General features: G+C 40.0%; 1 protein-coding gene across 3 annotated transcripts in view; it reads left to right on the top strand.

The window, feature by feature from the left end:
* The window catches only part of KCTD19 (potassium channel tetramerization domain containing 19), a 2,598,446-nt gene that overhangs the window by 2,026,860 nt on the left and 555,326 nt on the right, over nt 1-16,260 (top strand). For all 3 annotated transcript variants that reach the window (XM_078669086.1, XM_078669084.1, XM_078669085.1), the window contains one exon: nt 3,089-3,280. In XM_078669086.1, coding sequence (XP_078525212.1) covers nt 3,089-3,280 — 192 coding nt within the window. The remainder of the gene's footprint in view (nt 1-3,088; nt 3,281-16,260) is intronic.

Raw genomic sequence — 16,260 nt, 5'->3', positions numbered from 1 at the left:
CGTTTTTAAGGTAAGTGAAGTAATATCGACTGTAAATAATATCGAAAGTAAAAAATATCGTTTTTTATATAATATGTAATTATTTATAGTGTTTTTATGTTATAATATGTGTGAAAAGTGTCATTTTATGTTATAATAATTTTTAATTAATGATTTTTTTAAAATTATTGTGTAATTTTATTCTGTAGCGGGTTGTGGGTTTATAGGGGAATAGGGTGGGAAGTAATTTAATTATAATTAATTAAATATGCAAATCTATTAATTGGTAGTAATAATTAATTAATTGGTAATTAAATAATAAATTAATTAATTGGTAATTAAATAATATATGGTATTGGTAATTAAATAATATATGTTAATTGGTAATTAAATAATATATGTTAATTATTTAAAATTTAATTGGTAATTAATTTAATTTAATTTATTAATTGCTAATTATGTAAATTAAAATAATGTATTTCCTGTAGCGGGTTGTGGGTTTATAGGGGACTAGGGTGGGAAGTAATTTAATTATTATTTATTAAATATGTAAATGTATTAATTGGTAGTAATATTTAATTAATTGGTAATTAAATAATATTTGTTAATTAATTAAAATGTAATTGGTAATTATTTTAATTTAATTGATTAATTGCTAATTATGTTAAATTAAAGGGGTATTTTTAGGGTTCAGGGTCAGTTTTTAGTTTTTGGGTAAAGGGGTATTTTTAGGGTTCAGGGTCAGTTTTTAGTTTTTGGGTAAAGGGGTATTTTTAGGGTTCAGGGTCAGTTTTTAGTTTTTGGGTAAAGGGGTATTTTTAGGGTTCAGGGTCAGTTTTGGGTTTTTGGGTAAAGGGGTATTTTTAGGGTTCAGGGTCAGTTTTTAATTTTTGGGTAAAGGGTTTTTTTTAGGGTTCTGGGTCAGTTTTTAGTTTTTGGGTAAAGGGGTATTTTTAGGGTTCAGGGTCAGTTTTTAGTTTTTGGGTAAAGGGGTATTTTTAGGGTTCAGGGTCAGTTTTTAGTTTTTGGGTAAAGGGGTATTTTTAGGGTTCAGGGTCAGTTTTGGGTTTTTGGGTAAAGGGGTATTTTTAGGGTTCAGGGTCAGTTTTTAGTTTTTGGGTAAAGGGGTATTTTTAGGGTTCAGGGTCAGTTTTGGGTTTTTGGGTAAAGGGTTTTTTTAGGGTTCAGGGTCAGTTTTTAGTTTTTGGGTAAAGGGGTATTTTTAGGGTTCAGGGTCAGTTTTGGGTTTTTGGGTAAAGGGGTATTTTTAGGGTTCAGGGTCAGTTTTTAATTTTTGGGTAAAGGTTTTTTTTTAGGGTTCTGGGTCAGTTTTTAGTTTTTGGGTAAAGGGGTATTTTTAGGGTTCAGGGTCAGTTTTTAGTTTTTGGGTAAAGGGGTATTTTTAGGGTTCAGGGTCAGTTTTTAGTTTTTGGGTAAAGGGGTATTTTTAGGGTTCAGGGTCAGTTTTGGGTTTTTGGGTAAAGGGGTATTTTTAGGGTTCAGGGTCAGTTTTTAGTTTTTGGGTAAAGGGGTATTTTTAGGGTTCAGGGTCAGTTTTGGGTTTTTGGGTAAAGGGTTTTTTTAGGGTTCAGGGTCAGTTTTGGGGTACAGGGGTACAGGGGTACAGGGGTACAGTGTAAAAATAAAGTAAAATTAAATTTACATTATTTTAATTTAATTAAATGAAATTAAATTAAATTATATTTAAATAATTTTAAATAATTTAAATTAAAAAAAATTATTATATACTTACCAATACTTACGTTGTAATGGTAGTGCGTTGTAAAAGTTGCGTTGTAACGTCATATATCCACTGTTGCACTCTTTGCAGTGGGAATAGTAATTTTTACTCTTTTGTATTTGTACGTTAATAATATTGGCTATTATTTAATTACATTTTGTTACTATATATATATATGTTTTAAGAAATATGATTAAAAAAATATTATTTTTTTACTTTCATTAATTATTTAATTATTATAAGTTAATTTAAGTATTGTTAATTATATTTTAGTAATTAATTTTTTATATTAATGTAATTAAACATTGTTTTTATTAAAGTCGATATTTTTTACAACTATATTTTTGTAAACGATATTTTGTACTCGATATTTTGTACTTACCTGTTTGTACATACAAACTCGATATTTTGGTTGTAGATATTTTTTCCTCGATATTTTGGGTAGTCGATATTTTGGTAGTCGATATTATTTCAGTGATCCACTGAATACATATGGCCGTTTTTGAGAAAAAAACATTCCTCAAAAAGGTTTTGATAAAACATACAAGCTAATATTAAAACCAAAATTTGATAAAAACGTTTCCATTCCGTTGTTAAGATGACGATGTAGTACAAGGAAAAATGTTCCAATTAATTCACATACAACGGTAGGGAACACCCTTACAGGGGCTTTAGTCTGTTACGCCAGTGATCAGTGCTTATCGTGGCTCCAAGCTCCTGGAGTGGAAAGTTGAGAAAGTAACTGGCGTCAGAACACCAGGCTGGCGCCTATATAGGTACAGCACACTTAACTTCCGGTGATGCCACGTGGGGCCAAATGATGCCATCTACCAGCTTGCAGAGGTACTGCTCAAACTTTTTCCAAATACAGTATGACACCTGGAGAAAATTCTAAGGCATGGAACCTGCGGCTAGATAGAGTTTCTACCAGATAAGGCATTACTGAAGGTAAGTAAATTGTTCTGTTGGTAAATTAATTTCAAATTACCCCTTAAAATTTACATCAATCTGTAAACAGATCCACTAAATGGAACAGATGATGCTTAACATTTTGCCTTGATTTTTAATAATATTATCTATAAAAAGAATATACAAATGGTTTTTAGAGTTATTTGATCGTATTGTTTGAAAGTCTCCTCTCAATTGCAGCGATACCTAGGGATATTTGGAGACTCATTTTTGCAAAGATTGTAGCAAGATAAAAAACTGTGCTGTTCCTTGTTACCATTTTCTGTGAAAAGATCATACGGTTATTGTCATCGTGTTGTCAGATGTAAACTCTGAATATATTCTAATCTCATCACGATAATGGGAGTTCCAAAGGAAATTTTGTTTCACCTGAAATAATATCATTCTCTTTATTTGCAGAAAGAGGCAACAATGATCCACTTGGAATAACTATTGAGGACTTTGGTAATGCTGGGATCATATTGAAAGTAGAACACCCCCCTGTTGTGGGTATTGATGGTTCAATTGTTTCAATGAAGGACAGTGTTGTTTACACCACAAAAAGTTTGGATATCAAAATGATTAATCCCGAAGCTCAAAGAATGCCCAAAGGTATTTTTCAGGTTAATATTTCACAAAGCAATGTGATAATGAACTTTTCTGACAGGTCTAGCTTGAAACCTTCAAGTATGTTGTTGTTCATGTTTGCATTTCAGTAACGTAGCTTGATCTTGTTGTGTTATACACAACTTTTGCTATGACAACTCTTTTGAGAATTTTGATTCTAACAATGCACCACTGCTATTTTATCCAAAGACTCAAATTTGTGATCACTACAGTACCTTTGATACCTTTTTTAGGTTATCCTGCCAACGTGTTTTTTTATTATTGCTTAACAGTGTCTTGCAGTGCCTCTGTTAGCACACTGTTGCAGTTATTTTACTTGTGTATAGCTTCCTTCCTTCTCTCATATCTTTTAAGCACCTCTGATTTCGACAGGAAGTGCTAAATCAGAAGGAAAAATGATTGGCAGATTTCGCTTACCAAGTTATTCCAATAGTGGTGGACATTCTGACAATATCAAAAGATGTTCCATCACCATTGAAATTTAAATCAGGCTGTATCTGTCCAAATCTTGAAACACAAGGTGAGTAACTCTTAATGCCTGTTGACACCAGTGAATTACAGTGCACGATAACACTTACTTCAGCAGTGGTCTTAAACTTTTCACCCTTGTAGGTGCGGTTTGTGCTGTCTAACTCTAGACACGTGTTTCTGAATTAATTCCATCATCAGTAGAGAGCAACAAGTCATTTTGGGGGTGCTGAAAATGCAGCCCAAAGTCTCTACAGGTTTCTGTACCACTCACTGAGTGCAGGTGCATCAACACATGCATGTCAGCTTAGTAGCTCAAAAGAGTCTTTTCAAACAAAAGAAGGATGGAAGCACACTGCCTCACATTGGATGAAGCCGAGTCCCAAGATGGGTGCCAACTCTTCCTGGCTGACGTGTTGGCAGCCAAAAACAACTCTACATTTCCCTGCATGAGCTCATAATTATTCGCAACGCTGTTGCTGCCACAGATAAACAAATTTGGATTTCCTCTAATTTCTCTAAAGCTACAAAACAGATTCACACCAAATAACTGAAAGCGTGATCTGCATAACAACATTTACCTTTCTGCCATACTTAGTGTAATTTAGTCCAGCAGTTTGGGCTGCAGGTTCGACTTAAGGTCCTACTGGAATTAACATGGAAAAACACACTTTTTAGCCCCTTTTTCCTCTGCCCCCGCTTGACAGATCACCCCAAACTTTCCATGCAGAACAAGACTCACTATGTCACTTTTTTGGGGAAATTTTGTGATGATTTGTCAAACGGTGGCAAAGATATAGGCAAGTAAAAAAAAATGCTAATGACGTCACATATTACATCATTCATGACATGGTCAGTGACATCACTGATGACATCACTGATGACATCGCAACGTCATTATAAAGTCTAAAGGGTCTTTTGAGGTAGGCTTTGTGAGAAAGGTGCAAAATGTATTTTTACAAGTGAAAAGCAAAGATCACTTTAGAGACAAAATGTGCCACATCTTTAAGGATCATCCATTCTGAGAAGATACTAAAGTAGGGAAGGAAGTCACAAGAGCACAGACGTTTTCCTACAGTTCCTTGAAAATTGTGATGCCAGATTAGTGGACCCTCCAAGTAAAAGCTGAGAGGCACAACTCAAAGTCTTTACAGAAGAATAGGAGGATTAAGGTGAGTGTAAGATCATGGGGAAATGGAAAGAATTAGATAAAGCTCACAGTCCTCAGGAATGAAGCCATACAGTTGCCTGAGCCACATGAACTAGTTCATAGGATAAATGTTTGGAGATCTTGTCATTCCATTGTTTTGCTGATGTGAAAAGTGGTGTTAAAAATCCTTTATTCCTGAGGTGGCGAAGTGAGCTAAAGAACGATGATGGATTCAACCTAGATCTGTGACTGGGAGTGAGTGTCTGAAACATTTCGGTGCTCCGCCTATCTTCTCCTTGTGTTTGCTTTGATCGCCTTAAGTTGGCAGGGTATGCCAGACATGCGTTCCTTACTCACTTTGAAACTGGATTCAAGCTAGCCTGGCTGTTGAGGGGTGTTACCCCGAAACCGGTCCCAGGATGCTTGTTTCCAGTTCAGGGAACACCTGGCTTGGCAGTTCGGGCTGGAATGTTCCCATGAGGCACAGGGTCAAGACTGATTTGCACATGGCTGGGTCTGAACTGAGGTGGCAAAGTGAGTTAAAGAATGATGATGGATTCCACCCAGATCTGTGAATGGGGGTGACTGCCTAAAAAGTTTCGGCTCTCCGCCTATCATCTCCTTGTGTATACTTTATTCCTGCAGTTGACTAAAATTCAAAGAGGTTTTCAGTAATTCCAGAATATGGTTTGCCCTCCATGTTTTTTTCTTTTTTATCAGACCTTGTTCTGTAGGGACTCTGGACGGCACCATATCACCCTCTCAACTCCATCGGTAATTTTGCTTTCCAATGAACTCTGTCCTCCTAGGCATGTCTAAAGTTCAAGCACAGAAGAGAGATATTAGACCTCATCCCCTTTGAAGAACTGAATTAAAAAAAAAACTAGTGCCACTTTGTCATTGGAATGTTTGAATTTCCACCCTCCTGTACATGATATGTGAAAATTCCAGCTATCCATTATCTCATCCCTGGTAGAAGTTTGTGATTGTGTGTTTAATCTTGTTTAGAAGTACATTTGGTTTTACCTTTACCTTTACCTCTTCTCTTTATCTTTATGTGGCTAGCTTTAGACTCGGACCTCCTTATTCTTCTCTTCATAGCTCAATTGTGTTCCTATGTACCACAGCAAACAATGTATTTTTGCTATATTACAAACAATTTTTGTACTTGTGCTATATGCCCATATGTTTTCTTCAACGAAAAGTGTGTTGTCGTTTTTCGCCCAATGCAGATTTTGCCTAGTACTAACAAGAAAAACTACACAAATTGTGTGAGTACTACTTACTGTTTGTTTTGTCCTGACGAAAGCTCCACAGACCCTTCCGGGCCAAGGGGAGCTGAAACATGTCGACGTTCTTCAAGATAGATCAGGTAATCCAGTAACTCGATTACCATATAGATCGCAGTAATTCCTTTATTTACCAGTGCCCACCTCTTTAATTAAATTCGGATTTTGGTGTGACACTGCCTTTTAACTGTCTATCTCTCACATCACTCCTCTGCAGTTGTTCCGGACATTCCTGGACACTTCTACTCTTACCAGAGGTTGCCTCGGGTGAGGCTGGCATGAAGCACTTTTGAAAAACCCAATGACTATGCCATGACGCTTGATAAGGGGCGGAGAAAACCATACACCGCATCGAAAAAGATCTGAGCGTCTATGAGGGTTTTTTCAACTACATAACCAACGGTTATAGTAGATACCAGTGTCCATTCCATTATGATAATTAGAGTATCTAATCAGGGGAACTGAATGGATTTCAACTCCTCTTCCCTCCTGTCTGATGAATGATTCTAAGCAGCGCACAGCTGCGGGAAAAGAACACCCTTGCTAAACCAAGGATAGCAACTAAAGGGTTCTAGTGTGGAACACAGAGCAACGAATGATGGAGAATAACAGTGGTCTGAGCTTCACTGGGAGTGACATTGATGAAATACTAGCGGCTCAACCTCTTTTAAAGAATGCGGATTTATCACAAGCCATTTCCCAAACAGACGAATGGGACACCTTAACCAATAAAAAAAAGAGAACAAATCCGAACAGCAATACACGGAATTATAATGACCGAGTACCTTAGATCAAAAACGGCCCCAAGAGGTCTATGGGTTTCAAATGCACCGAGAATTTTCCTTCATGATCTTGCGTTTCGACGAGATTGGTCCTCCATATCTTGGAAGTGTACCTTAGACTATCTAGTCCTGATAGTTAAAACAGCCAAAAGACTATCAGAGGCACTTTTAGTGGAGATAGAAACCTGTGAAAATGAATTGAAAAGGAGTATCAACCCTTCGATCTACAAAAAACGCTTAGAGGAAATTACAAAAGAAATGGAGGAAACACAAGAATTCTTAATGCAAAACAAACTACAGAAATTGGCTAAGGACTTAAAGAAGTTCAGCCAAGAACGGATGCATCCCTACTCTAAGGAAGACTTTACTGGAACAGACAATGCCTCAGATGCCGAATCGACTGGGGGGTCTTCTGATGGTTCAGATAACAACTCAGAACAATTCACCCCTAGAAGAGGCCGGAATAACTTCAGGTTTCGTGGCCCACGTAGAGGTAACAGATGGCACAGACCACCCTTCTTTCACGGGAATCCGATGCCTTTCTTTCAACCTTTCATGCCTCACTATGGAGGATGGATGAATCCCTTCAACCCTGGCGCCGAACAGCAGCCACAAATGGGGAACCAATTAATGTCGACCAACACCAATTCACATCAATCACAACAACCTTTTTTAGGAAGAGGCCAAAATCAATCACGAGGCCGAAAGAAAAATCTGACTTGCAGGACCATCCACCCAATGTCCAAACACGAAGTATGTCATCAGCCCAGTTGGACTTGAACAAGAAGAGTCACTAATCGTGAACCTTTCAGATACTGTTCTGACTAAAGAGCAAACAACCATTTTGAATAAAGGTCTTGGCTTTGTTCCAACTCCCCGTTTGGACCCTTTTAAGCTTAAATGTGAGGTGTCAGAATTTTGCCGAACCCTGAAATTAAAAGCATTCTTTGCGGGATCTCCAATGCAACCCAAGGAAGGAGACACCACACTAAGAAGAAAATCAACATTTTCTCCACCAAACAATACAGTCCCAATCGAAATCTTAACCTTCGAGCAGGCCATTTAGAAAGGGATTGATAACCTTGACAACAAGAAAAAACCTTTTCAAAATCTCAGTAACAAGGAATGGAGAGCCTTACAGGACCTAAGAGAGAATGACAGTTTAGTCATAAAACCAGCAGACAAGGGGGGAGGAGTGGTCATTTTGACAAAAGAAGGATACAATCAGCAATGTTTAGCCCTGCTGTCTGATGAAAACTTCTATAAAAAACTAGAGGTAGATCCTACTGAAAGGTTGACCAATACCATCGCTATTATGACACACGAAGCTGAGGTTAAAGGATGGATATCCAAGAAAGAAGCCGATTTTCTGACGCCCAGAGGTTCCAAGATACCATTCTTCTATTCATTACCGAAGACCCATAAAAACAAGTCCCCGCCACCAGGACGCCCGATAGTCTCGGGAATTGGTTCTCTGCTGGAGCCTCTCTCCAAGTTTGCAGATGAGTATTTAAAACCGATAGTTCAGAAGACTCCAACTTATCTTAAAGACACCCGAGACCTACTGATCCAACTAACTGATAAGGATTTTGACTCGAACACTATGATTCTAGTAGGACTTGACGTTGAGTCTTTATACACTAGTCTGCCTCAAGATGACACGATGCAAATGCTTGACGACCTCCTTTTTCTAGAAGAATGGCCACACAAGACTCCTCGCCATTTTATCTTAGAGTGCTGCCGCCTGGCCCTAAAAGAGAACTACTTTGAATACAACGGCCAACTCTTTTTATAGTGCCATGGGACTTCCATGGGCAGCGCCTTTGCTCCGTCGGTAGCTGGACTGTATGTCAGCCATTTTGAGCAAAGGTTTGTCCTGAACAATAACAATCCCTACGCTTCCAATATATTATATTGGAAGCGATATATTGACGATGTCCTGCTCATTTGGGATACCAACAAAAATCTAACTGACTTCATGGAATGGCTAAATGAAAGAGATCGTTGGCTAAAGTTTACCTTTACCTCTAATAAACAAAGCATTGACTTTCTGGACTTAACCATATTCTCTGAGAATGGCAAATTAGAGACAAAAACTTACACTAGGCCAACATCCAAGAACAGCCTTTTATCGTATCTAAGTTTCCATCCGCGCCCTCTTAAAGACAATCTTCCATATAGTCAGTTTTTGCGACACAAACGCAACTGCAGCAAAGACAATTACTATAAACAGCAAGCAAAAATTTTGAGCATCAAACTTCGCAAAAGAGGCTACACTCCCGCTGTTATTGCCAAGTGTAAAAAACGTGCGAGACACCAGCCTCGTGAATGCCTTTTACAAAGCAATCATAAGGAACCTATCAAAGATCTTGTGACCTGTGTTACCCCTTACTGTCCAGCAACCTACGATGTCCAGAAATTAATCAGGAAGAACTGGCGTATTATCACATCAGGCAATTTCAACTGGCCTAAACCCAGATTCGCCAATGGAAGGACCAAAAATCTTAGAGATGTGTTAGTCCACACACACCCAAGAAGAAGTAAAATGCAACCCACAATGAGAGATGTGAATATGGCCCCTGTAACTGGCCATTATCCCTGTGGAACGTGTGGGATATGTACATTTACCAAGACCACAAAAACACTACAACTCACGACAAACCTGGTCTGGACTCAGAGACAACACACGAACTGTAACTCCACACATGTGGTTTATTTAGTCACGTGCCCTTGCCAACTACAATACGTGGGTATGACCTGTAGGAAGGTCAAACTGCGGATAGGGGAACACAGGAGCAATATTCGACTGAAGAAAAAAACAACCAAGCTCTGTTCCCACTTTATGGATGCGGGACATTCATGCGACGATTTAAGGTGGACAATCTTGGAAATGCTCTATGACAAACAGAATGCTGAACAGGTACTGTTCGAAAAGGAACAAAGGTGGGTGAACCGCCTTAGGACCCACATATCAGGGATGAATGACAATATCCCTTGGCATCAATTTTATTGATCTGAACATAAGATTCAATATTATCTCCACACTTAATATTGAGTCATAAGAATCTAGACTGGTTCTTCTATTCCTTCCATTCCTGAAGTGAACTTCCATAAGCACATGACGATGTCCCTACAGGAATGAGTACCAATATATGATCTGCTGATCATATTGTAAGTACGTATAATAGACTGTAAATATTAGATGTGTACATTTCCTGGCGATATGTACTGTACAACTAACGATTGTGCTAAGTATGATTTCTTGCAATACTTATATACATCTACTACCGAGCCTGTCATAATCTCGATGGCTACACAATAAACAGTGAACATAAAAGTTCTTGTTAACAATAGCATCCATTTACAAGGAACCTTTTAGTCCTCTTTCTACCTCCATGCAGCCTGTAAAAGACGCGAGGAAAGAGCCACCCTCCACTACCGGGGGCAGAGTCAGCACTAGGAGAAAAGGATCCTCCACGTGGGTAAGAATGGCGTTCTTCACGGAGTTTTCTCCGTTTGTTTTAGACCTGTCTGCACTTTCCTCAGTATATTTCATATTTCCACAACTGCAGTACGGACCACAAAAAAGCGACAGTCTGCACCCTGAGGAAGATATACAAGCCCTATTATGAGGTATGATGTGTGGCGTAATTTCTAATTACTGCGTCCATTACGTTAAATATGTAGTATGCAAGTGAGACAATACCTAATGCGAGACCCTGTGCAACAAATACAGTATACATTACAGTGTTCCCTCATTGTTTGTTAACTTACTATGTTTATATCCTGTCTCTTGTCAAGCCGAGTAGGAGCAATTTTTAACCTCGAGCCCACCGTAGAATACCACATCTAGTTTTGAGCACTGTCAATGACCTGCCATAATGTTAGAACATGTTTTCAACACAATCAGCAGACTGATCTAATAGAACCTAGCTAACCATATTTTCTTCATAAGCGAGACAAAAACTCAGATTACATCTTACGCTAGACCCCCGAGAAAATCTTACAATAACGCTTTTCCTTCTTAAGTCCCTTTTACTTTTCATTATATGTCATAAATGGCGAATAAGACTCGGACCTCCTTATTCTTCTCTTTATAGCTCAATTGTGTTCCTATTTACCACAGCAAACAATGTATTTTTGCTATATTACAAACAATTTTTGTACTTGTGCTATATGCCCATATGTTTTCTTCAACGAAAAGTGTGTTGTCGTTTTTCGCCCAATGCAGGTTTTGCCTAGTACTAACAAGAAAAACTACACAAATTGTGTGAGTACTACTTACTGTTTGTTTTGTCCTGACGAAAGCTCCACAGACCCTTCCGGGCCAAGGGGAGCTGAAACATGTCACCGTTCTTCAAGATAGATCAGGTAATCCAGTAACTCGATTACCATATAGATCGCAGTAATTCCTTTATTTACCAGTGCCCACCTCTTTAATTAAATTCGGATTTTGGTGTGACACTGCCTTTTAACTGTCTATCTCTCACATCACTCCTCTGCTGTTGTTACAGACATTCCTGGACACTTCTACTCTTACCAGAGGTTGCCTCGGGTGAGGCTGGCATGAAGCACTTTTGAAAAACCCAATGACTATGCCATGACGCTTGATAAGGGGCGGAGAAAACCATACACCGCATCGAAAAAGATCTGAGCGTCTATGAGGGTTTTTTCAACTACATAACCAACGGTTATAGTAGATACCAGTGTCCATTCCATTATGATAATTATAGCTTTAGTGCACTTCATCTGGTATGTTGGGGCTTTCTCCCTTTGCGTTCTCTTGGGAAAAGGCGCCCGAACCTTAGGAGGCACCATGCACACTGAACCTACAAAACACAAAGCACTTTTCCAACTAGCAGCTCCGGATCCCTACCTTCCTTTCTCTTTACTGCAGGGGCTTTGTCTCTGAATTCACAAGCATTGTATTACTGCAACTCCCTCTTCCTGACATTGCTGTGCCTGCAATGGTAAGGCTGCTGGACTGCTAAGGAAGATAATGACCTCTTGATGACCAGGCTTGACTACTTGGAAATAATCAGTAAGGGAACAAAAGAGCTACAAATAATTGGTACAGGTGTGAGGAAAGTCCCACACGGTTAGTCTTCCACTGGCATTAAGGGAGAAAGCTCCAGGTGGTTATAAATAGCTAAAAATATAGTGGGAGCCAAGACATTTTGCTGTACTGTGAGACCTGAACTGGTACTTCCTATCCGTTAATCAGAGTCAGGAGCCCTTAACTGTGAAATTAAGTTATAAACTCAGGCAAATATCTATATCCCAGGCTACCACCCTCAGGTGGTGGGAGCAGAACCTCAAGAGGTATAGCACTGGGATTTGCACTGCGAGCCACAACTACCTCAACACACTAGTCAGTAGCTCCAAGAAGAGACAGTAGTTGCAAGAAAACGAGAATACTCCAGTACTCTTGAAATTGTTCATTGTAGTGGTGAGAACAGCCTACAGTGACAACAGGTGCTTCTGTGCCTAGAGTCTTACTAGGAATTCTGCATCTACAAATGTTGTTGACGAAATATCACTGGACCTGTTCAAGAATGTCCTGATTAGCAGGTCATCTCTACAGTCTACCACCACCCAGCCTAAAACGTAGAAAATAAGTGCCTTTGTATGTGAAGGACCCCTGAAAATAATAGCTCATTTAAAAAATTGATCATTTTATTATTGGTCCCAAAGGGCAGCAGAAGCACAGTTCCCAGGCTTTTTGCCCATTCTTAGCCCAAAATATTGGCTGTCAATACCAGAGTAAAGGCACGCAAAATGGAGACAGCAGACCCTATATTTGATGATGGCCCCCATCACTGTAATGCCTTTTGTATCAATGCTGATGCCTAGATTAATGCATCTTCCTGTTGCTAAGCCAACTCTGCACACAGATAGAAATGGGGCAATGCAAGGTATGTCGCTGTTATATAGACATAAGTGGACAAGACACAAATGTTAAAACTGCTCTCACCCACAGAAATCTGTGGCATGCTTCATCATAGGGCTGCTAGCACACCTCTGTGCAAGCAAATGACAGAGGTGGAGCAATAGGGAGGGGGAGACGTAACAAACATATAGAAAAACTGTGCGGGATCAAATTAAAGGTGCAGAGAAGATAATGTTAATACTGACCAAGGGATCTCCAAAATTGCCCTTTATTAGTGGACTCCATGGTCAGATTAAGAAGGTCATTGAAAAACCAGGGGATGGTGGTATGGGGGGCTGTAATAAACCCCCTACCTCTCCAATCTGCAAACTGTTGACATGTTTCAACCGGCTTTTGCCTTGTCCCCGGCATTCATCAGGACTATGAAAATAGATTCCTTAAACACTCTCCCTACCTTCTAGCTTGTGGAGTAGAGCAAAGTCACCATCTGAGTGAATGCTCAGGTCAAGTGGGTTGAGTAACTTACTCCCAGTGAAATTCCTGTAAGGTAATGAGAAAATTACACACATCAACACACTACATACAGTGCCCTTAGTGGTAGATGTAGTAAAAAGACATACAAAAAGAAGTGTAAAAAGTGGTCTTGTCCCTCAAAATGATTTGTGCGACTTGGTGGCTGCTAAAATTAAGGATGGGCACCCCCGGTGTAAAGGACCAATCATCCCATAGGAGCATAGTAATGTTGCTCTCTAAGTATAAAAGACGCAGGGTCATCATTACTTAGTATGTCAACACAATCATGCACCCGGCGTGTCTTAACTAGTTTAATTAAAAACAATGCTTGAACTGGCGGGGGAGCGGGGACAGATCCCTATAGTCACACTCTGCAATGGTAGAGATAAAAAAGAGATGTTGATTAAGTAATTAAATTCACACCTTTAGGGCCCGTTTAAGGATGTTTACTTTTGCCCCTAGTAGTTAGCGCATAGGCATAGTTATTGAATCGAGTGTGTATCTGATCGGGCTGAAACCCAGAACTAAATAGTCTCTGGAAGAACCTCAATTACTCGTTTGGGGGCTCGAGCGGGTCTACACCAGGCACACCCGGTCATTGTTTGCAGGCCCCTTTGACCCCCAACTTACTTCGTCAAGGTGAGCTTGTCTCAGACAAATCGACCCTTCCAGCACCACGTAGCTACTGTGTGCTGAGCAGCGAGGTCCGGATAGTCCCGTGTCTCCGTCCAACCGCATCATCACATACGTAACGCGCGCAGAGGACAGAGTGCCGTTAGTCTCTGTGAAAGCTAGACCGCTAACATCGCCCTCCATATTGGAGTGCGTTATAAGGCAGGAAATGTGTTTTTTGTATTTGCGCTACCTATTGTGGACACAAGCGCAAGGTATGGACCAGGCTCTGTTGATGGAAGCTGTCCATATCCATGACCCTGGGAAAATACATCGAAACTTGATTAGACACCACCCTACATATGTTGTTGCGAAAAAACTATCATGTCTCTCCCCAAAACGGTTAGGGATATTATTGAAATTATTAATCCCACTACAACAAATCAGAGGAGGAAATGGTTGAGTATTATAATGCCGGGGCAACGGGGGTATGGCCCATTGCGAGTACAACAACCAGATTGCTACCTGTGCGCTCACGGTCCAGTCAAACCCTTCATGATACATGTTTAGTCATCATACAGTCCCGTGATAACCCCCATGTTTCATTATAGATTATTGATTGGATTTCAGGGGGTATTATCGTTAAGACCAGAGATATGGGTACGAACTCTGTAGATCCATTTCTGCTCCCTTAGAAAAACAGTGTTCTCAGTATTTTTAGGGAGTTGGAGAGATATTAGGCTTATCCAGAACTGTCCAAAATAAATTGTTGACCGAATGTTTCTTTTCTTTGTAATATGTGGTCAGGCGTGCTGTTGTTCTTTGGCACCAGATTGTGGATCTGTGTTCCATTATTTTACTTCGACTTTTCGTGTTGTAATCCCGATATAGATTAAGCCGCACGGACATCTAATCATATAAATTACGTTTTTGGTATTGTTATTGGTATGCTTGCATTGTTCCCATGGGTGGGTCAGTCCAATGTCCACGTTTTTTGTGTTGGTGGTTAAATGGCAGATGCCACATGCTCCACATCCTGTATGTCCGGTGACTGGGGGAAGTTCCCACACATACTCCTAGTTTTCCCATCTGGTAGGTTTTGATGATGTGTTTCTCGGTCTGGTGTGTACCAGTAGATCCCTTATATTTTGACATCTTTTGAAGGATAAAAAGGGTTTCTCCAAATGAAGACCATTGGAGTTCAAGATCCTTCAGTTTCGTAGTATGATCCTTTTGATGCTGTTGGAGTCGGTGTTGAAGGTGGTCACACAGATAGCCTTGTTAGTGTTTTTTCACTGTCTCCAAAAGGGCGTTCCAGTTGAGTGCCCTCTTCTGAGCCCTTTTGATTGTCTTGCGCAGGTATTTCCTATCCAATAGTATCCCCGCTAGAGCCTCAGTGTTGTCCCTAAAGTCTCCTGTGTTGGAGAAATTTCTGCGGAGGCGTTGGAATTTTCCCACGGGAGGCTGTCCCTTAATGATTTCAGATTGAAGCTTCCAACAGTAGGAGGCTGTTCCTGTCTGTTGGTTTATGGAACACTTGTGTTTGTAGTTGTCCCTCCCCTGGGAAGTTCTCCAAATCCAGGAAGGGCAAGCACTCCGTTGTTATGGTCGATGTAAAATGCAGGAGGGGATTCCAGTTGATGAGCCAGTCTAGGAATTCACCAATAGACTGGGCATCTCCCTCCCAAATCAGGATGACATTGTCAATCAAGCGCTTCCAAACTTTGATACTTCCTTTCCAGATGCTCGTGGGGGCAAAGATAAACTGGTCTTCAAAGGCCGCCACGTAGAGTCCTGCCAAACTATGTGCAACACTTCTCTCCCAAAGAAGTACCATGGGTTTGAAGGTAATGGGTACCTTGGAGTTCAAAGAAGTTCTTGGCCAGTGCAATCTCCGTGAAATGTAGAATACATGACCTCAGGGTACAAATGGCCATTCTTGGTCAAACAGGATATCTTCCACCACCCGTAGGGTTTCCCTCTGAGGTATATTCGTATATAGGGCCTCAATGTCTAATCCCACCAAGAACTCTTTCTTGGGATCAAATGAGAGGTCCTTAAGAAAAATAGGTCACAGAATTGGGACAACAGATCGAGGATTGAGCCTATCGAGGACACAATTGGTCTCCCTGGCGGTGGTCTTGTTGGTTTTTGCACCGTCACCGGATCTTTTTGGCACAGGAACGTCCCTTCCTTCACTGTTATCCAGTCATTGTTGACTCCTTATTTATTTATATTTATTTTATTTATTTATTTTTAAA

The sequence above is a fragment of the Lissotriton helveticus genome, chromosome 12, assembly GCF_964261635.1.
Source record: "Lissotriton helveticus chromosome 12, aLisHel1.1, whole genome shotgun sequence".
In the NCBI taxonomy this organism is placed as follows: Eukaryota; Metazoa; Chordata; class Amphibia; order Caudata; family Salamandridae; genus Lissotriton; species Lissotriton helveticus.
This window is presented reverse-complemented; position numbering and strand designations above follow the sequence as displayed.